This window comes from Phalacrocorax carbo, chromosome 22, assembly GCF_963921805.1.
Source record: "Phalacrocorax carbo chromosome 22, bPhaCar2.1, whole genome shotgun sequence".
Classification (NCBI taxonomy): domain Eukaryota; kingdom Metazoa; phylum Chordata; class Aves; order Suliformes; family Phalacrocoracidae; genus Phalacrocorax; species Phalacrocorax carbo.
This window is the reverse complement of record NC_087534.1, coordinates 1,687,684-1,709,570: the sequence shown is the minus strand read 5'-3', so window position 1 is coordinate 1,709,570 and position 21,887 is coordinate 1,687,684. Positions and strand designations below refer to the sequence as shown.

Sequence of the window (21,887 nt, the reverse complement as noted above, 5' to 3'; positions counted from 1 at the left end):
TAATGCCAAGCAGTAAGAGTCTGCCCCCAAGAACCACAGGAAAACACAATCACATCCCCCCAAACTTTTGATCTTTTACAGTTCTGAGCTGGACTAGACTATGCGTTTTAATCTCAGTACACTGTATCCAGACACAGAGGGCTTGCTAGTGCAGCGTAGGCACAAAACCCAGACTGACCAGGTTTGACTTCCACTGTGGTCCGTTCCACGTCACTCTCTCCTTTGGCATCTGTTACTCTGAGGTGGAATGTATAGGTTCCTTCTACCAGATTGGACAGGAGAAGGACAGGATGATGGTCTGAATTATTTAAGACTTCCTGGAAGGCAGAGCAAAATAAGTATCAGAATACAAAGGTTCAAACTAGCATGATACATCATCATACTTAAGGATATCACTAAAGGGTAACAGGCACACCAATCAGCTTTACATTGCCTCAGGAGCTGCCAGCGCTACCTCTCACCAACTTCTGTGATGCTGCAGACTGCCATTTTAAAAAGAAACCTCACCCCAGCTGCAGGGCTCCCCTCATCCCGGGTCCACAAGTAGCTGACAATTCCCTTATCATCAGAGGACTTTGATCCGTCCAACTCAGCTGTATTTGTGGGCAAGGTGATGACAACATTACTCGCAATCTTTGCAACTGGTGGCTTGTTTATCTCTAAGCAAACAGAAAGAAAGTAGTTAAAGAAAAATCTGGTAATGCCCAGTCAAAAACTACTGCATTAGATCTCCACTGTAACCCAGAAAGCCCTATCTCACCCTGGGGGAAGCGAAGGGAAACGAGGTACTGTGGATTCAGCTGACGATACTGTTCCTCCAGAAAAGGGTGAACCCCTGACTTAGAGAAGGCCATTTCAGTGCTCCCCGTGTTATTTTGCACCCATTCCTTACTCTTATTGTGCCTCTGAACACAGGTTTTGCTGAACTGCTCAGAGATAACCTGTATCTCGTGGCTGGGCTCACCTTCTTTGACAATGACGTTGACTGAGCTTTGGCTCTGCAAGTTCCTCTCGTCTTTAACTGTCAGAGTAAACTCGTATGTCCCAACCTGAAGGCCTGTTACAGTGGCAATGCTGCTGTTGGCATTCTCCAGCTTGACACCATCTGGGCCCCTAACCAAAGCACAAGAGGATCAGTTTAAACTTTGCATAGACCGCAGGAGCTAGTCTCACACCAAGCAGTAGGCTCAAGCTCAAGTAGAGCTGATGGGGATGCAGACAGCTGCCTGGAAATACAGAGTCCATGACAGAAAGCAAAATTATTTTCTCCAGTTACAGCGAGATAATCAAAAGAGTAAGTGCATCATTCAGATAAAAAAATGCTATTTCTGGTGGTTTAGTGTTTTGGTTATTCTTAAACAAGGGGAACACTGATACCAGCATTTAAGGAGGATTTACAAAAAGTGGTTCTTTCAACAAAATGGGCTCACGTGAACTGCACAATAAGCCAATTTTTAAAGAAAATGTATAGAGGGAAAATAGTTCCTTTGTTTATAAGGGCTTTGCACAGATTTTTGCAACAGAAAAAGCTACTGCAAGTTGCTCATAGGCTTTTTCCTCCGTTCCCTAAGCACTTTAGGGAATTTAGAGTCTGAAGGGGAGCATGACAATGAGAAGAAAAGAACAACGCCTCATTCAAAAATACTGCAAAAGGATCAAGTTAGAAGGCCCTGCTGTTATTTGATTACAAGAGTCAGCCTCTTGATACAACAAAGACCACATTACACTGCTGTGATTCGAACATGGCTGGTCCCCTTTATGAACCACAACCATGCCGAGAATGGCAATCAGGCCTGGAGATGAAGGCAAAGGTACGTCTAATGCTCAAGCAAAACTCCACCTCTCTCCAATTATACAAAAATCCTTGTCTCATTCAAGTCACTGGTAAAGCTTGTCAGGCCTGATGCGGCCAAGATTTAACACAAGGGAGGTATGTGAGGGTGTGTCTTGTTTTAAATGAAAGACCTAGATACTTGCATAGGACCAGTCTGGAAGACGATACACACCGTGTTTTCTCCCAAAGAAAGGAGATGATCTTCTGGTCATCTGAGCTCTTGCTGCCATCCAGAGTGGTGCTGTCCACGGGAAGAGTTAATTCTTTATCTGGACCAGCATCTGCCTTTGGGGGCTTATTGTTCTCTGAAAAAGGATTGCAATATTTTTCATACACATGCTGTAAAAGGGGAGCTTAAAACCCCAGCATTAAGATGCTTCTCCACGATCCCTAGTATATTTCTTGCCCCTTATCTCAACCTTGTACTCAGAGAAGTGAGGTTAAGAGCAGTTAGGAGTTCAGATCAGTGTTTCATTCACACATCTGCAATAAAATGAGAATGAAATCTAGGAGTTCTGATTTTTGCTCTCATTCTGTAAGCATTACTCCACTTTTCCTGCTCCTGTCTGAGGACCAAGCACTGCGGGCAGAGACAGCAGCTTGGAAATACAATCCTGCCATTACAGTGAGGTAATGTTAGTTTAGACTACACTGTGTGAAATAAGAAAATAGCCTAGAAAGGCCATACACTTCTAGAAGCTTTGTTTTGTTGGTTTATCAGCAATACACCAGCCCGGAACGGCCCTAAATTAGAGAAGCTTTTCTAAAAGCAACACAAAGCTACCATAAGATCTAGAGTATGTAAACAGATTGACGCTCGCCTCAAACCCCTGGAATGGAAGCAGCAGAAGCAGCTAAAGGCAGCTTACCTGGCTGGACTATCACAGTGACCTCTGCAGTGGACTGGTGCCCAGCAGAATCAGTCACTATTAGCTGGTAAGTGTAATCACCTTCTTGCATCGCAGAGAGCTGCAAGACTGGCGTCCTCACCCCCTTTGAGAAAACATATTCTGTATTAAGATGTGATGTATGTTGTCATGTAATGTAAGATGAATGTAATTCATATATTACATAGATGATGATAGACCAGAAGACTCTGCTTCTAAAACAACTATTACCAGCAGATTCTAGGGGCTTATTATTAACTCCTCCTATGGGGCCAGAAGTCTGTGCCACTTAAGCATGCAAGGCACTTACAACTGAATTTACGCACAGCAACGAGGACACTGTTGTGGAACGTAACAAGAGTAATGCCGTACAGGTGTTCAGAGCTTTTGAGATTCAATAGTTAGCAACTCAAGCAAAACCTCCGGGGAGCCCTGTGCAAATTTTACACGTCGTGAACCTGATTCATGGACTTTCTTGTTCCACAAATTTGACAGTAGTAATAATATTTAAAAGAAAAATGATGACATGGAAGCAAGTTCCAGCTTTTACTGTTTAGGACTGAGGAGTGTCTGGCCAGTATCAGCAAAGTTTAGACTCTAAGGTTCAGCTCAAACGATCCAGTCCCTTGTGTTTGCCCAGCTTAGGAAATGCATGACCTGGCACAATAGGTTATCCTGTGCATCCAAATGCCATCCTGACTGATAGTCACCTAAAAGACCACACAGTCTGGCTTCCACATCTGCTGATAGCACTTAAGCATCCCTATTATACCATCATTGATTTAGCTATCACTGATGTTCTGAAAAGTCAGCAACTGAACAGAGAAAGAACACACTGCCCTAGCAGCCACACAGGTTAAAGTGAGATACACGGCTGCGATCAAGTTGTGCTGAGACCTGTTATATGGGACATCAGAATCCAAAGCCATCAAGTTCCTGTCTCTCTCATTCCACCATTCTTGAGCAGTATTTAAAACTGCATCGCTCACGAAAGGAAAGAGGGTGCCAGTGAGAACCTGTGACTAGACCGGTGCACCGGCTCAGCCACTAATCCAATACCAGCTTCATGTGGATTTAGTTTTAAGTATATACTTAATCATCACATGCTTGCTCTGTAGGATTATAAGAAACATTTGCTAACAGTCAATTAAAAACAGTTTGATTATAGGAAAAAAAGCCAGCTGGTGAGTAATCCAGGATGAGTACAGGAGACCTGCACTGACCTGCATCTCCATCACCTTTCCTTTGCTGTTTGGGCTGAGCAGCCACTCATAGCTGACAATGCTGTGATCATCGGTGCTCTGATTCCCGTAGAGGGTGATGGAGTTCTGAGGCAGGGTGATCACTTGGTTTGGGCCCGCATTTGCCACTGGAGGATAATCCACTGCTTTGTTCACAGTCAAGTTTGCAGTGGTGGAATTGCTGGCACCGTCTGAGTCCACTACTGTTAGACTGAAGAGGGGAAGAGGGGGGTGGGAGTGAAAGCAGTGAAGAATCGTGATTATCAGAGCTGAACAAAACACACTGGATGGAGTTAACTGAAATGCAAAAGAAGAGGTAGAAGCTTAAGACACTTTTCAAGGACAGGATAGCAATTTTTTTTCAGGAGTGAAAAAAACTATGATTTGAGGCAACTGTGCTTTTTCTGAATAGAAACTTCCCCCAAATTCCCAGTTATCAGCCTCAAAGCAATGCAAGAAATCCAACAGTCATGTCCACCTCTCACTTGAAATCCGCCAACTAGTTCCAAGATAAAACTGTGCTAGTGAGAGACCATCAGCTCTCACATACACAGTTGTGACGGAAAAGACCTCCCCGAGTATGACACTGCCTCCCAGTAGAAGACGTGTTACGGACACAGAAGTTCATCACTAACACGCAGGTGGCCTGAACACTGTATGCCTTCTCAGGCAGGCTAGTACCACAAAATAGAACTGCTTTTTGCTAAATCTAGATCTGAACATCAATCTGATATGTTCATATACTAACTGCTTAAGGAGAACCGTGTTCAGCTATAGGTACTCAGGTTTATTTTAAATAGACCTGCTCATGCAGCGCATGGACATCACGCCAAAATGCAGGAAACCATTAGGCTTCATTGACTTATCTGGGACAAACACATTGCATTTAAAAACTGGACTTAGACTGCCTTTCTTCCTAAGCCTTTACCCAAACAGTTTAGATTTGACATTTCAAGAGACATTTTGTAGTGCTGGCAGAACATACATTCCCCTCTGCCATCATCTTAAACCAGTGCTACAACTTAAGGGTAAGAAGTAGCTAGATAGCTTATCTCTTCTGAAGTGAAAAGCTATGGAACTACCTGAAAGTGTAGGAGTGAGGGGAGAGAGAGGGAGGGAGGGAGAGAGAGAACACAACACAAAATAGGGTTCTCCCCCTGGTGTTTTGGGTTTGGTTTGTTTTAAACCAGACTAACACTTCAGGAATCTTGTACATTTTACTCTTAAGGGATGAGAACTGATCAACTCTTGCAGGTATAACCTACCTGAATGTGTAATTCCCGGGTACCAGGTTGGTCAGCGTCAATATGGCGGTATCGCTAGAGACTTTTTCCTCCCGCAAGGGGCCCTTCAGTTCTTCCCAGTGATAGCTGACAATTTTGTCATCATCAGTGCTTTCTGTTTCAATTAAGGAAGAAAATGCACATACAATGAGTTAGAAAACGCTGCTTCACAAAACCTGTGAAGTGTTCAGTCCTCCACTTCAGTGTTGGGCTTAGCAGGCAAAGGCATTTTTGGTCCAGGCCTAGAGGTCTCTATCATGCTCAGATACCTGAACTGTATGCTCTCCTCTACCCTGTTTCACAGGTGTACTCGAACACCCTTAATCCCAGGTTTGTACGTGAGTGGGGGGAATACAAAACATACTGAAAATGAAACACTAACAAAATACTACTAGTTGGGGGTAAGACAACATGAACTTGTTTAAAGAAATTCCTGAAAAGCTCTAATGTGGGCCAGGATCACTAAAGGCAGTGCATTAGCTAGGTAATGCATCTGAAGCTTAACACAAGAGGTCAGTAATTTTGATTGACAGTATTTTTTTTCTATTCTAAGCAGCAACCTCTAGAGCTTTTCCTTTTTTAGGAGATTGGCTCAGGCCAGTGCCCTTCAAAAGGGAAATGGGGAGAGGTGCTGTCGTGTGTGTATTTCCCTCTCCTGGCAAGAGAGGCTGATTCTTTTCAGTGAAGTGTGTTTGATAGTGTCATAGACAGTTCCTCTGAAACTTTATCCAAAGGGCCAGCCCAGAACCAAACACATGGAAACCAGGCTTGCTAGACTACTGCATCTAAAACAGCAGGTACTCACGGCTGCCATCAATAACAGTTGAAATGGTCGGTAGTGAAATCTCCTGGAACTGTGGGGACACGATGGCAACAGGAGGCTGATTCACCCGAGGCTCTGCAACAACAGCCAAGCTGTTACAGTGACATCCACAAGCAGATCACGATAAAAAACCCCAGCCCCGAACTCTGCAAAACTACCCTGCCTTTGCTCGCCAGGAGTAGCAGGCAGAATACATATTGTGCATCCTCTTCCCTCTACCCAGCCCTGCCTACTCCCTCAGTCCTGCAGTCGGTGAGCCCAGGAGCAGACTGCAGGAACTGCACAATCAATGACAGTGGTTTGTGCTTTCAGCGAGCTATACACCAACGCGGGGAAATAGTGCTAACAAAAGGGATTTAAAAAAGGAAGGAGGTAAGCTGCCACCACTCTAGTACTCTGGAAATGGCTGCACTGCATCAGCTCTCCCATACTGGGTCAAGCATTCAAGCACAGACCATTCTAACAGAGCAGCACCTAAAGCTTCTTGCCAAAGTTTGGCTGCTGCTCTGAAAAATGAATGATTTTGATGCATGCTGCCAGCTGCAGATTCACTGCTTATAAGGAAATGATCAGCAACAGCATCCAGAAGGCCAGCCACACACTCCTGCTAATTTAGGGAGTGCAAGAGCACTTCTTCGCCCACAAAGGTTGTAGAAAAAGTCTTGCTGGAGAGTGCAAAATAAGCTTTTTCTTTTTTCATTTTTTTACATAGAAGGAGATGCAGAACCTGTGATTGCCTTTTTACGCAGGCCATCTAAAAAGTGAGACCTGGTGAGACAATCAGCACAAGCCACTGTATCCATGCATCTGCAAACCAGGTCTTACAGTAAGGAAGGAGTTTGACTTAACCTGCCTGTGGTTGGGAATGATATTCTTTACTGGACAGGGAAGAAAGGAACCTCCAAAGGAGCTTCAAGGCTCTGTCTTCCCTTCATTTTTTCCTCCTGCTGCTATAAGCTTTCTACCTGGTTACAGCTAGCTTTTATTGAAGCAGTGGCCTTCCAGGGTGAGGCATTTTCAAAGCACTTTTTTACCAGCATTCCAGCTCTTTTATTGAGTGGTTGGTCTGTATGCAGTATAGCTGAAATAGCTTCGTGTATTAGCAATAGTTTCACATCTCAGGAAACAACCAAACACACATACACATATACTGAGTTCACAGCACAACAAATTTTCACTACGTTAAACCAGGGCCCAGTCAAATAAGGAAAGGCCATGATACAAGTATTAGAGACAGACCAAGTTAAGAGACAATTCCACCAACTCACTTGGATTTACTGTTACATTCACGTAACCCTCTCCACGTGCGTTTTCTCCATCAACGACAACTTTGAATTCGTACAGGCCAACAGTAAGCTGGATGCAAAAACAAAAGGTTATTTCCCTCCAGGATGGTAGCACCTTGTCAGGAGCTATTAGAAGGTCAAGGTGCCATGCTTTGGCACAGTAGCAGCATAAGACACAGGCAACTATGCTGCACCTACGCATATACAGCAAAGGATGGCTTCCACGCCAAAATGGTGTTATGTATCTTCTCATTTACAATGGCTATGCAGAAACCAAAGACTAGTATTTCTTTCTATCATAGGTGCCACAGGATTGTTAGTCAATCCTGTTAGTTATTTTCTAGCAACAATAGGCAAACAGAAGAGAGATAACAGAGATTAGTTCCGTTTGTCTGGCCACAGGAATCTGTACTAGCAGACTGCATTTGAGATGAGAAAGGCTGCATGTAAGAGAAGAAAAATCTCTTGTGTGTTTTTACAAAGGAAAGAGTTTCTTCTCTTCCTTCTAGGTGACATGAGTCAGGCAGTCACCACTTCCTCATCCACTGCTGAGCCAAGATGAGAGCGCTGAGGACTAGATGCTGTACAGCAATCATGCTATCCAAAAGGCTGAAACCCTAACAGAGATAGACACGCTCCTTCCAAAGGGCCTTTCTCTGCACAATATCATGACTAAAGCCTGTAGTTTTTTTCTGAGTGCAGCAGAACCCAAGAGGCTCAAAGGAATGTCTTATAAATACAGAACTGTATATTCACACAATATTTAAAGCCATTCCCTTTTTAAGAATCCCCATGTGCAGAAACCGGCAACCCTTTCACTGATAAAGCTTGTCTAAAAGCAGCAGCCAAGGACAAGATACAAGGTACTTCACAGCTCTTGTTAATGGAATCAGCAAGTCCCTTTTTCACAAGGTTTCAGACCCGAACAGACCACCATGCTGTTTCAGTAGCAGAAATATTCACAAACCTTTGTTAATGTTAAATTGTGCCATTTGTATGGCTTGACACACTGCTTGTAGGCAGCTTTTAGATCCTGAAATCAATTTCTTCTTTCCCTCATGCCAGATCAATCTCCTTTTTATAAGGGACTTAGAGGAGGGCTTGCAGTCAAATGTTGGCCGCCTGCCCATCATGCGATTTCCTATTCATCCTGAAATCACATACAAGTCTTTTCTGGCTGCCACAGTGCCCATCTTCTCCACTTGGCCTTTAACACAACAGGATACAAAGCAGCAAAAGCTTTACCTTAGATAACTTTAGGGTCTGGGAGTGCTTCCCTTCCATTTCTCCACTGTAGTCTTTTGGATGAGTAATCAATTCCCACTCATAGGAATAAGTGGTTCCTTTAAAAAAAAAAATCCAGACATTTGTTTTTAAAAGACTGCCTTTCTGCCATATGAAAGAAAAGCAAAGGTATTAAACATTTACAAGGCACATTCTGCTGTACTATGGAGAAATGAGACAGCTTGGAGCTTGGGCTGCAGCTTTTTGGGAATATACCCAGGAAAAAAAGACAATCTGTGCTTCTAAACACATTTACTCTGGAGCCAAAACCCATCTTTCAGCCTCTAAGGCATTAAAGAGCTTCGGAACAATCACGGCTCCAGGACAATAAGAGAGAAAAATTGTGCCCTCAAATCCTGCAGACACAACATAACGCCAATTTTTGAAGAGGAACTCATCTCATCTATCCCTGTTGCTGCACAACACGTAACATGCTGGCCTGTCCTCTGCAGTCTCCCACTGCCATCGTGGACAGAGCTATAGATAGGAACGTTACAAATACCCCTGAAGAATTTGCATGATGAAACGAGGGGTGTATAGAAACATGTTCCTCAGCATGTCAACCCCCCAGTTCAGATTTCAATCCACCAAATGAGAGATCACTTGCTAAGACAGCTTGTCACCTATCAGTAAATATCACAGACAGATGCTGAAGATCCACTGCTTCCTCACATACCACTTGAATACTCTCTCTCCCAAATCTAATGACTTCAGGGCACTTTCAATGCTTTTTGTGTCTTGCTACTTTATGTGAGAGGCAGCATGAGGTAATAGCATGGGATGAAAAATTTCTACAGGAAAGTGTCCTCTGACAAAAGACATTTTTCAAGACTGTCCTTATTTCATGCTGTACATAATGCCTATCTGCCATTCCACTGTCACAAGCCCTCAGCAGAATTCCCAGGGAAGCCTTACGATGTGGCGGTTCAGGAAGCACAAACGCATTCAGCTGAACTTCATTCTTTGGCAGGGTCACTTCGACGCTGTCTCCAGCGGAAACGACCAGCTCCTTCATAACTGTGAGGGAGAAACACAGAATTGAAAGAGGAATAGGGAAAAAAAGTTAGATACGTACGTGAAAACCGCCTTAACTTCAGAGTCTGTGGAATAAAAAGCAGACACAAATGGCTGTATTTTGTAAACATCCGTCACTCAATATAGTTCCCATTTCAGGTTCCGCTCTCGTTGTTAATTCAAAAGCACTAATAGGGTTTTACAGCTTTCAGGCAAGCCCAAAATTACTCAGGCATCTCTCTCTCTTTGCAGATACTGCACAGCTCCTGCTCCTTTTCTAAAGAGCTGAAACGTGACGCCCAGGCCCTGTCCAGGGCAATCTATTCACCCAGGTCCAGCAGGACGGGAAGGGCTTCACCTGACGGGTTTTCGGCAGAGAAAACCAGCTGCAGTCTCATGGCACAGCAAGACAAGCACTGCTCTTTACCAAACTGCAATTTCAGATCTTCAGAAAAGAAATACCATGGATTCTTCATATATTTGTGAAAAACTGCTTGGGGCCCAAGAGATTTCTTTTTAAATCTGCATAGCTACCGCACTGAGTATGGGAACTCGAAATACTAACCTGATCCTTTTATTTATATTTTCTTTTCATCCCTTTTTTAAGACTTTTCTTGCTGCTTCAAATAAATTGAGAGGTAGTTTGTTTATAGAGACTACTGGGTAAAGACTCAAAAACTATGGCCAGTGACATTTTTTGTTCCGCTTATTATTAGCAGTAAGATGACCAGAAAGTTGACCATGTTTCTTGAGTACCTCCTGGCCTCCTCCTCCTCCTTTTCCCGCTTCATTTGCTTTATTTTTGTCTTTTTATTATTGGGCCTGGGAATTATGCATAGAAAACATGAATTAAAGTTGCTTTACCCTACTTTGACCCTGTCAAAGACAAGGTTTCAGGGATATGCACAAAAAAATCGAAGTTAAAAAAGATGGGGAAAATGTCATTAAACATTTAGCCTTTCTTCCATCTGTTTATTAGCTACCGGAATTAACCGGTTAACTAAAAGAAAACAAATCCATCATTTTTTTTTCTCCCCCTCTCCAGATCCTGGGATATTACAGCTCCATCAGTCTTTCAGCTGCAAAGAGTTCCAAGGCAAAAAGAAATCTGATCTCAGTAGCAAAATACCCCAAAACCAAACAGACCAAAAAAACAAAACCCTGCATGGAAAAACTACCCTTCACATCATCTTTGTATTATTTAGCAGAACACAGGGGCCCTGGCTACATCACTTTTCCAATACAAGCCACTGAAGACATTTAAGATATATTTTCCAATTTTAGCTAGGGTAAGCCCTTAAAAAGAACACTAACTTCTTAGCACAAGCATCCAATGAGCTTCCTGCCAAAAATGTCTCTGGATGCACCGTTTCCTTTACACTCTCCCTTTATTCCCTTGTAAGGGAAATGAACCCTAAATTCAAAAGAAATTCAGCTGTGAATACTTCAGCAAACTGGATTAAGTGAATTCTGAGCTATCACACAACCAGTAGACACCACTCAATGTACATACACATGCTTACAGGGTGAGCTGATGGCCTGGGTGAGTTAACAGAGCTGTGCAAACTGCATTTTGGCTTTTATGCATTTTCATTAGTTTGTTTTAAGAAATACCAGTGTGAATAGAAACATCACTTTGCTGCAAAGCAAAGCATGGGCTAACGGCCAATTACACTGCTCTCCATGGCTGAACTGTGCATTGCCATTTCAGGGACAGAAAAGAATCAGTTACACCCCATTTTGAGCAGACATGGAGATTTCTGCTCAACTTGACAGACAGCAGTGTATCAAGACTATCGGAAGAATGATTCACAGGACCATAGCTTGCACCACGTCCCAACCTCCACTTTGGGAATTAAGGTGACACTATTACTTTCAAGCTATTCCTGCAAATAGATCCAATGGTCACACGCAGATTTGTGATACCAAAGTCCCATTCTCGGACCTCATGAGTTAATGGGGTCCAACCAGCATCTGCGCCGAAGCACGTGTATCAGCACTTTTTCAAAGGTACCATAATTTCTGAAATATCTCATTTTTTTCAACACTGCAATAGCTTGTCACCCAAACATGGACCGATGGCATTTCCTGGAGCGCCACACGTTCTCACCTGGTGTGGTGGCAGTAGTACTTGGTGACGCAGCAGTGTTGGTCTGGACTGTAGAAACACTGCTGTTTGTGGGAACACCACTTGGCACAGAAGTAGGCGTCTGCATCTTCGTTGTGCTTTTCCCCGGCGTGGGGCTGACTGTGCGCAACACCTCTGAGGAGTGAGGATGGACCAAAGCATCATCTGGCTGCCCAAGTGTCTCGGTCTTCCCGGGGGCTGTCAAGCCTTGTGCTACAGGACTGGAGAACGTAGCCAGCACTGATGGTTCTGGTGCAGATGTTCCTGTGTGGATCTGTAAAGGAAAAAGTTGTCTTAGTTTGACTTGAACACTGAATGTCAGTTTTGTTTTACGGTAAGTTGCACTTCTCCTCCTCCAGTTAGGGAGGCTGAAAAGTCCCTGGTTTGGTTTTCCCAGCAGCAGGATGTTTTACTGCTTCCTCTTCTTTCTTCTGAATTGTTTCTCTGTGTTCTTCCTCCACAGCAGACAAGACATTTCCAGCTGAACACTGGTTAACACCATAGATTTAACTACAGCATCTGAAGTACGTGGCAAACGTGACAGAAGATCCAGGTTCAAAACTGCAGTGAGTGGAGCTAAAAGAATAGAGAGGTGGGATAAGACAGAAGCAAGAAACAGGCACCAGGAACTGGGGTTCATTTGGGCCATCTATTTTGGCCACGTATTCCTTTTTCTAAAGCTCTGCAGTTGGCAAGCCCAAAGAAGGAGGACTGCAATGGCATTTTATGTAATAATCAAATCGTTGCAGCTAGAGGAAATTTATTTCAGAATCACTCTTCAAAGCGAGGTGACCTGAAACAAACAGTTCCCCGTGTGCATGCCACAGGAGAGCTTGCCGGGGCAGGGAGCTGAGCTTGCGGGCAGAAAGTTTGCTCACATCCACACAGGATGAGCCACCTTATTGAAAATCATCAAAGTGGCAGGAACAATTTCCTTTCTTACATCAGAAAATTCCTTTTACAGTACCTAGCCCCATTCCAGTTCTTAGCCTGCCAGGCAATACTCTTGACAACTCACCTTCCACCACAAAGTACATGTGTGTAGCACATTTTGTTGAGCTAACTCTATTTTGAGAGCATCTGCTAAATATTTAAAATGGAGCAATATACCACCTTTGACTTGGGAAGTGGTCTAGAGCTGAATTGCCCACCACTACTCCCCACAAGAGGAGCTGATCAAAGGTTCATATTGGAGGAAATATTCTCAAGCTTTTTTACTATGCTGTTGGCATTCAGTCAAGGAAACAGGAACTGGAAAAACACTCTAGATCATGGTGGGCAACATCCTGGTCAGTACAGGAGCTGGCCTTCAGGAAACACTAAATGCCAGTTGCGAAAATAAAGCTGTGCGGCACATGCTGAACAGCCAGCCAAGCTAAGAGTAGCAATGAAGGCATTGAAGGCTTCTCTGCAAGAAGGTTCTTTTGCTGTCTTGGGCAAATAGTTTCCTCTCCCCATATCTCAGCTAACTTTCCCTCAGTCACAGAAGTTAAAACATCTCAACTCATTTGTATGTTTGATTAACATCTGGTCAAAAGAATCAAACACTATTTGTTAGCATCATGGACAAAGCTGTTTTTCTCTGTTTGCTTACTTGTTGATGGACTTCCTTTATCTTTAACAAAGCTACGGATTCTTTGGAACAATGATACAGGCAAAAATCTGACGTACTGCTCTGGGCTGCTCTTTATTGGCAGCCTCAGGATGGACAGCTGTCCCAGGCAGTACCATCTTACACCCACCCATAACTCGGTCAGCTCAGGATACTGACTCCCTTTTGCCAAGTAATCAAATGAGATGAAGTCCAAAATCCTGGCACAACAAGAGGGGAACAGCCAGGCAGGAACTCAGACACTTGAGACAGACTCTTCAGGAAAGGCACGGAAGCAGAAAGTCTCCGTGACTTCATACCACTATGGGGAACCACTTTCTGCTTAGTAAGAATCAACCCACATGGGTCACAAGGATGGCTGTCGCAAACAGCACGCAGGAGACCAGCATCCACCCGCTGGGGACAGTGGCCGAGTCTCCACTTTACTCTGCAATATTTTCAGCGAGCTGGATCCTTCCTTGACTCACTTTTTAATGCCTTAAAAAAACAACAAACCAACCAACTTCACAGTTAAGAGAGGTCCTCTTTCTCCCAGAAGTCTTCAGGATGAATTGACAGCCAAATGTCTGCAGAGAATTAGATAAGCTTTGCCTGGGGCAACAACACAGTCAAAAATGCCTCTAACGCTTGCAAGCTGAGACATTTCTTATCTTTACTCCATAACCCAGAATTCTTTAAAGCAAAGAACAGAAGATTTAATTCTTGGGGATAAGCGAGGAGGAGACTAGAAGTTTGCCAGCTATCCTATCTTATTAACTTAGAAAATAGACAGAAGTGGCATATTGGCCTGAGTGAACGTAGGATTGCCAGACACTTTTGATTCCAATCCTTAACTGCCTTTAGCCTGAGACAAGTGACCTGGTCTTCCTGTCTGAGAGTCCTACACCTGTAAGATGGAACTAGAGCAGCTGCGTGCATCAGAACCCGCACTGAACCCAAGTTACTTGAAAGAGAAATACCTGTGTTCTGGTATTTTCTTTTATTTTTTAATTTAAATGGGCCTTACTTTGCTGAGCCTGATCTGGATTTACACAATAGGTTATTTTCAGCTTAGGTTGTGTCCTCAGTCATTTGCACTAGGTGCTGTGTCTGTGAAGACCCTTAAGACACAAAAATGTGGGTAACGTCACAAACCATTACAGAGTTAGTGCTGGCTGCGAAGAGACCTTTCCTCCTTCCTCGTATGGTAGAAAGCACCCAGCACTAGCAGGAAGCACAACAGCAAGAGTCTAACATTTGTAGCCAGAACTGTGAGTGCAGGAACAGGTGCTCGGGCTCTGTCGTAACCACTCCACTTTAAAGGCTGCAGCTTTTTCCACAGTCTGCCCGCAGAGCTGCTGCAGTGCTGCTGCAGCCTTTCTCATCAGCAATGCTGTGCTTAAATGCTTCTCCTGACTGGCCATTAAATACTTGCTATATTTTACAATTGACAAGTATTTCTATGATGAGGCAGAAAAAAATTGGTGCCTGGAAAATGTCACTCACTTTCATTGAAAAGCACAAATTTCTTTTCCTCAGTTAAGGGCTGATGAGCAGGGTGCACTGCAGTTTATCCTGGTACACTCTCCTTCACCCATCTCTGGCTCTATACCATCGATATAGTAAAACCACAAATGAATGCTAGCTGCACATTAGCAAAGGACATTGCAGGTGGCTATGGAGCTACCAGAACTGCAAGAGGAAAATTAAAACTCAATGAGGCAATGTCTTCCTAAAACAGTCACTTGATTTCTCCCTGAGTCTCCAGGAGCAAAGGCAAAGTTATTCGCCTTGCCACACGTTCAGTGCTCGTCAACAAAAGAGGAGAACATGCACATGAATTTTTTCTCCTCTTCTAGAGAGGAGTTAAGGGCCACTTTGACCTCAAATGACCTTTCCCACTTCAGATGTTTGATGCTCCCAGGTATGAACTGCTTTGCATGCAGTAATGACCCAGTATGCTCCCTACCTTCCAGCCCACCTGCCAAACCTTCTTTAAGAATACAGTATTAACTGCACGGCATTCACCTGCTGAAGCCATGTGCTCCATGTACTGGACCAAATGTAGCCCAGGTGGAATTCTACTGATTTCAGCATGTCTGAAACTTCACTTCTTCTGGCCCATAACCAACCCAACCTGGAAAACTCTCTGCTTTAGCATCTCCCTCCTGCAAAGGCTGGCCACATCCCAAGTACACAGCCTTGAATGTTATATCCTTGGCCTAAATTAAACTACTCAGATCAGCGATGCAAGGACAGCTGCATAGCTTGCCTTAGATTTTGCCAGTGAAAGTTGGATGGTTCAATAAGCAAGGAATTAGCCCAGGGCTGGATAGAACCAGCTTCAGCTCAATATTCCTGTTAAGGTGAGTTTTAAAATTCTTTCTCCTCCTCAAAAACTCTATCTTAAACCTCAAAAACGTGACTGCCGGGAATTCCATCACAGCCAATATATTTTAGTTAGAAGATTTTATTTTGATTAATCTGCATTTTGTCAAGAGGTACAGACTTTCTTACTAGAAACACCCAGTAAGGAGAAGAACCACCTTTCCCCAAGCATACATCCTCAGTACATCTTAATGACACTGGAGAGCACTTCCTAAAGATGGGAAATTCTAGATACTCAGCAATATTCAGAAGCTGATCTGTCCATGTAATCTAGTATTTGCAAGCAGTTTACTGGACAGGCACTGAACGGTAATAATACAACTCAGAATGTAACACTTCAAACTGAGCAAGCAGGGGGATATAACAACTGTTACCGAAGAGCAACAGAAGACATTTAAGACTGGCTGTGAAGAAGCCTCCCTGACGTTGCACGCATAACTGAGAGAATGGGGTCACTGCGTAAGTCTCAGACATTAGGAGGAAGAAAGAACAGGCAGAATGGAAATGCTGCAATACTGCAGGGGAGAGAGAAAGCTGAGACCTGAGTCAGGCCTAAACATTGTGGAGTTCTGGAAAATCAAACATTTGTAAAGTTTTCATGCATGATTTCACACACCACCCGGGCTGCCCCGGAGCTAGCAGCAGTGTCCCTTGGCTGCTCTCCACATCCTGCTCTGCAGGGTGGTGGCTCAGACCAGTCACAGCCCTACCTGGAACCAAGATTTGAAGACAAGGGAGAAAAATAAATTCAACGTTTCCAGAACAAGAACATGACCACAGGAAAAGGCATCAGGCTTCAACAGTGCCAAATCCTAGAAACATGGCAAAAGGTATTTAAAGAACAGTTTCTCAAAGTAGAATTCTTTCTATTTCACCATCACAAGTGCATGGGCTTTTTTGCATGATAAGGCTCAAAAAAAAAACACCTATTTGCAGATTTAAAAACACAAACATTCAACAATTGAAATGTGCCAATTCCTCTTTAAGACTGGCATCTAGATTTACTAGATTAACATTGTACATGTTTGGAGCAGCAACTAAACTGGTTTCATTCAACCAATGCCAATGTAAGCTTTCACGGATTTGAGAAACTAAAGCAGTCTTAAAAACAGAACAAAAAAGTTGGCATTAAGATGCCAACTCAAGCAAGCAGGCTGCCATGGAAGTGCACTGGAAACTCTACACACGAGCCTATAAAATAACGCATTTAACTGCCTCAATCCAGCACTCAAAGGAAAACAGTTTGTTTTGCACATCTAAAAAGGTACTTTTATAGGTAACAGTTTGTCATGGCGAGCGGCTGTGTGGTGTTTAGTTGCCAACTGAGGCTGAACCACGACACAGTTTTCAGCTCCCAGGCACTTCCCGCTGACATCACATCTCACCTTTCCTCTCATCTGACAAGTACACTGTGTGATTATACAAAGGATAAGCATAATCATGATCCCCATCTCCCCTCACCTTCCCAAAGACAGTTTGTCCCAGCTAGGAAGGCTGGGTGGGGAAAACCCTACACCCAAAAAAAACCAAATAAAAAGACCCAGCCCTTGGCCTTACCTGTTGACAGGAGGCTGAAAACAGACAGCCAGAAAGGTACCCTGTCACTTAGGCACTAAAGTCAAAGTCTACATAAAGCAAGGTTGAGCAGGAGGGCAGCAGCTGCCCAAGAAAGCTGCATTTCAGCCCCAGCAATCACTTACCTGTGGCAAGCCAACACCGTCTACATCACTTGATCTGTTCACATTATTGCTTTGAGGAGGGAACGGGCTTTTGGTTTCCTGTTCTCTTGGATTCTGTCTACTTGCCGTCAACTCTTTCTTTTGATTTGTATGGCCTTCAGGAACAGGCTTGTCTGCCACTAAGCGCCTCAGTACTTGATCCTTCAAGCGCTCTGCTTCACTTCGGCTACTTCTAGATTTGCTATCTGATGCTCTGGCTGCCGACTCGCTGCTGGGGCTTGCTGCTATATCCCTTTTCAGGACTTCCACCCTGTCACCTGCCAAGCTCCACTTCTGGAATGACCTCCGCAGTCTTTTTTTCCCCTGGACAGGGATGCCCCAGTCCAACCACTTGTGAAATGAGGTCTTCACATCACTTTCTGTTTGAAACTTTAAGAAGTGCTCTGTGCTTTTTGATTTCTTTAAAAACACCAAAACAGAGTCAGAAAAGCCAGTTCTGTTTGCCTGACACATGCCAGGCATAGTGCAGTTCACCTGGATGCACATATTTTCCAAGAACCAAAAGGCATCACAGGTGGGGCTCTGGCAGCAAGCAGTCTGACAGGACTGTAAAGTATGAAATCCTTCCAGAAGCTGTAAATGGTGATCTTCCCACGATCTCAAACGGCCACCAAACAGGATCTTCCCCAGCTCGCATTTAGATCTGTTCCAGTTTGCATCTGCGAAAGAGTAGGGAAGACAAATAAAGACAATTTTCAATCCTTTAAAGCAATGGACAATAGATCCTCATCACTATTGTTAAGATGAATTTAGGGCACAGAAGCAATGTGGGAGAGAGGGCACAGGGCAGCGAAATGGGGACTTCTCAGAATCTATACATGGCCTCAGTATCCAGTACCTGCACAAGACTTTAAGCAACAATCAACCGCCTGTGCCTCCTAACGGGACCACCACCCTTTTTGATAGCAACGGAGCTAAATCCATCTACATGACGTGAAAACAGAAATATTCCTGTTCCAGAGAAGACTGTAAGGCACAACCGAAGAGTGAGGGAGAGGTTACACACCAAGTTAAAAGCCAGAAACTGAACCCATGAATCCCGAGTGCAGTTTCTTACTGAAACCAGTAAACAGCATTGCCTCTCTGCCCATAGTTTGCCTTGAATGAGAACTCTGGAAACAGTGACACTGGCTTGGATCATGGTAAAAAGGCATGTTTTCCTCTTCCATGCTGATGTTTGAAGTCTGAAATTGCTCCATTTGAGAAGTTGCTGCATCTTCTAGAACAGAGGTCTGCAAGACTTCACCACCTGCATCACCGTAGTACTTTCTTTAACAGAAATTATCTGGCAAACATGTTTGTTGCATGTTTGTTTTAACATGTAAAGTTACTTCAGATCTCAGACCAGCAGTAAAGCAGCAACCGCTTTGCATATGAATTTTTTTTTCTTAGCATGAAAAATTAGAGTGCTTGCAGGGATCAGCGGATTAAAGGCTTCCAAAATTCAGAGCTCTGGAGATTAAGGACTCCCTAAAAATAGACAAATGACCTATGGGACTGTTACACTGTGCTGTGTTCAGCATCCAAGGGATAATAGGTCACTGGAAGATTACTTTACAAACTATGTCACTGGACTCTGAGTAGTGCAGCTAGAGAATATGCTCCAGCTCTGGCTCCCTGCCTGTCAAGAATGGAGTTCTTGAACACAACACAAATGGGAAACTTTTTTCTCCATTAAAATAAAGAAGTCTGAATTTAAATTATGATACCCTGATCCCCATTTCTTGAAAGCATATAAAGAAAAGTTCAGTAACATGTTACTATTCCAGTAACTCCAAATGAATACACAAGTCATGTTGCATTATACCCCCGTTCACTACAGTGGGAACCAAACAAATTAACAGGCATGGATGTAGAGGCTACTGATCCGTCTGTCTGTCTCCCCTGAGAATAATTCTCACCCCACTTCTCCTGTTACTTCCAAGTTACAAACACATTGAAGATGGAATATGTTGAGGCACAGGAGAAAGACCACACAGATCTCCATGTCTCATCCACCAAATAAAAGTCACGTGGTGATGACACTGCAGTGCATTTTACAATTCTTGGAAGAAACTGTGCAAGGTCCCGTCTGCCTGGCGCAGCTCCAACAGCCCTGCCGAGCCACGACAGGCTCACATAGCAGGAAGCTTTCCACGTGCCAACCACGACACAGACAGACGCGCAGAGGGGGAGGTATTTTTCTGATCAAGTCTGGAGCTCACAAGCTGTGGTCAGCCTCAACCTCCTGAAGCAGCGATGCAGGAAGGCTCTCTGCGAGACTAGAGCAATACAGCTGGATGCAGGTGTCTTCCACTCTGGCTGTTTAAGGCTACTTGAAGCATTCGACTTCAGGACTTTAAACTCCAGCCACAAAGACACTTAACCTCACACTGCAGAGGTGGCAAGGAACTCTGACCCTCTGCATCACAGCTAATACCCAAAGTTAGTGATATAAAAGTGCTATGACTTTCCCCTTCCTCCTGCACCTGTGGATGCTGCAAGAGGAAGGGGAAAGTCACAGCACTTTTATATCCTTGTATGACCTGTATAACCTTGTATGACCAAAGAAAGCAAGCAGGGAAGACAGAGGACATATTTCATTGCAATTCAGTTATCCCAAACACCACAGTAGGTGTAACAGCTTTTGTACTCCTGATCATGAGAGGTATCCACCTACACTGATTTTCTCACCCAGAATGGATTTGCCACTTGTTTAAAATGAAGGACGATGGCCATATTCACCTACCTTCTGTGTGGAACCTCTTGCTACGCCAAGAATTTTGAACCAAAATGGGAACTCACGCCACCACAAGGAAAAGTTTGTTTTTCAGACATCAGAAAGCAGGAATGAAAAGTGTTATTTATAGCTTATTGTGAAGCCAGCTCAGCAAAGGCAGTCTGAACACAAGGCTCCAGAAAGCTAGCATCAACTGCAACAGAATGCACTCAAGATCCATGACCGAGTCACGGGGAACCAGAGCTCCCTGTGGGTGTCTGAACCCACAGCTGTGCAGAAGGTGGGGAAGCTCCTCACTCAAGCAACATCCAACTGCACGTGTAAATGAAACTTTGCGTATGTTCAACAGAGAGAAAAGTTGACATCAGCACCTTTAAAATAATCCCCATCCTTGTCACACTTCATCAACGCACCGCGCTTACTTTGAGAGTAAGCAGACGGGCAGCCTGCCTGCCCGGGGCAAGGACCGACCTCATTACACACCGAAGTGCTTGGAATGACGGTCACCCTGACACAACTGTGTGCACAGGCAGGGACAGGCACCTGGCACCAACCCTGATGGGCCTGGAATTAGGACAGAGTATTGAGTGGGGGGCGTGTATACACACAAAAGGTGCATGTATGTACACACACTCTCCAGACTTAGAGGAACAAGTAACAAATGGAAGAATAACACTATCACTGTGAATTTCAAGAGGATCTTATCAATTCATATTCAGTTTAGCCTAAAACAATTCACCTTCTGTTAAAGGGGGAGCACTGTCCCTAATATATCCTATGTAAAAGGGAAACACGTTGCTTCCCACATCCCTAAAATCCCTCCTCCTCGACCAGTGCTCATCCTTCTCTCCTGCAATGTCAGCCCTGGCTCATATGTACCACTCAAATTAAATCTTTATACAGAACCCAGTGAAATTCAGCCGTAGCTTTCTAGTAACAGGCTTAGAACTGGGGGACAAATGGAACGGGGGGTATTTAAGAGAAAAGTGTTCCCAGGGAAGACATCCCTTGTGAAAAATCACTACATAACACAAATATTCTATTTATTTATCTCAAATGTAAAACCTGAATCCCCACAAGCATCTCCTAGCTATGCCAGAGCCATGACTTAGCCCAGATGACACAACATTACCATGCTGAGAGCATTCTGCTTCTCTTTTAACCCACTGCTAAACCAAGATGCAGAGATTTGAATTACATTTTGGCCAGATTTCATTTCCAGAACTCCGTTAATACCCACCTAGGACATGTTTATTTGAAATTAGCCAATATGGGTTCTGAATTGCCGTACATAGACAGCTTAAAACTCAGTTAAACCTCAGGAACGATAGAAGCAAACAGGCAACTCGCAACATGCCAGCCCAACATTCTAGATGTATATTTTCCACAGAACCATACTGATTTTCATCTAAGCAAGTCCCATGGTCTTTGGTGGGCATCACACATTCAGACAACTGAATTTAAGTGCCGTGGCAGAAAGCAAAGCTCCTCAGTCTACACTTGCATTTCATCTCTGGAAAGATGAAAGATTTTCTGCCAGGAAAGCCTACCCAGCCTGTTCACAAACACGTCCTTCCCGAGAGTCCTGCAAGTACACACTACAGGCCAAACAAATTGTTGCAATGAGAACCCACACGCCGCTATTCGCAGTCTTGCGAGCGGGGACCTCC

At 43.9% G+C, this 21,887-nt stretch overlaps 1 protein-coding gene across 2 annotated transcripts in view; it reads right to left on the bottom strand.

Moving 5' to 3' along the window:
- KIAA0319L (KIAA0319 like) overlaps positions 1-21,887 on the bottom strand; it is a 33,797-nt gene that overhangs the window by 7,846 nt on the left and 4,064 nt on the right. For both annotated transcript variants that reach the window (XM_064471442.1, XM_064471443.1), the window contains exons 3-15: positions 17,460-18,157; positions 11,763-12,054; positions 9,554-9,655; positions 8,600-8,697; positions 7,337-7,424; positions 6,051-6,143; positions 5,228-5,360; positions 3,945-4,173; positions 2,704-2,827; positions 2,007-2,139; positions 965-1,113; positions 508-659; positions 179-317 (exon numbers count right to left, since the gene is read on the bottom strand). In XM_064471442.1, coding sequence (XP_064327512.1) covers positions 179-317; positions 508-659; positions 965-1,113; positions 2,007-2,139; positions 2,704-2,827; positions 3,945-4,173; positions 5,228-5,360; positions 6,051-6,143; positions 7,337-7,424; positions 8,600-8,697; positions 9,554-9,655; positions 11,763-12,054; positions 17,460-18,157 — 2,430 coding nt within the window. The remainder of the gene's footprint in view (positions 1-178; positions 318-507; positions 660-964; positions 1,114-2,006; positions 2,140-2,703; positions 2,828-3,944; positions 4,174-5,227; positions 5,361-6,050; positions 6,144-7,336; positions 7,425-8,599; positions 8,698-9,553; positions 9,656-11,762; positions 12,055-17,459; positions 18,158-21,887) is intronic.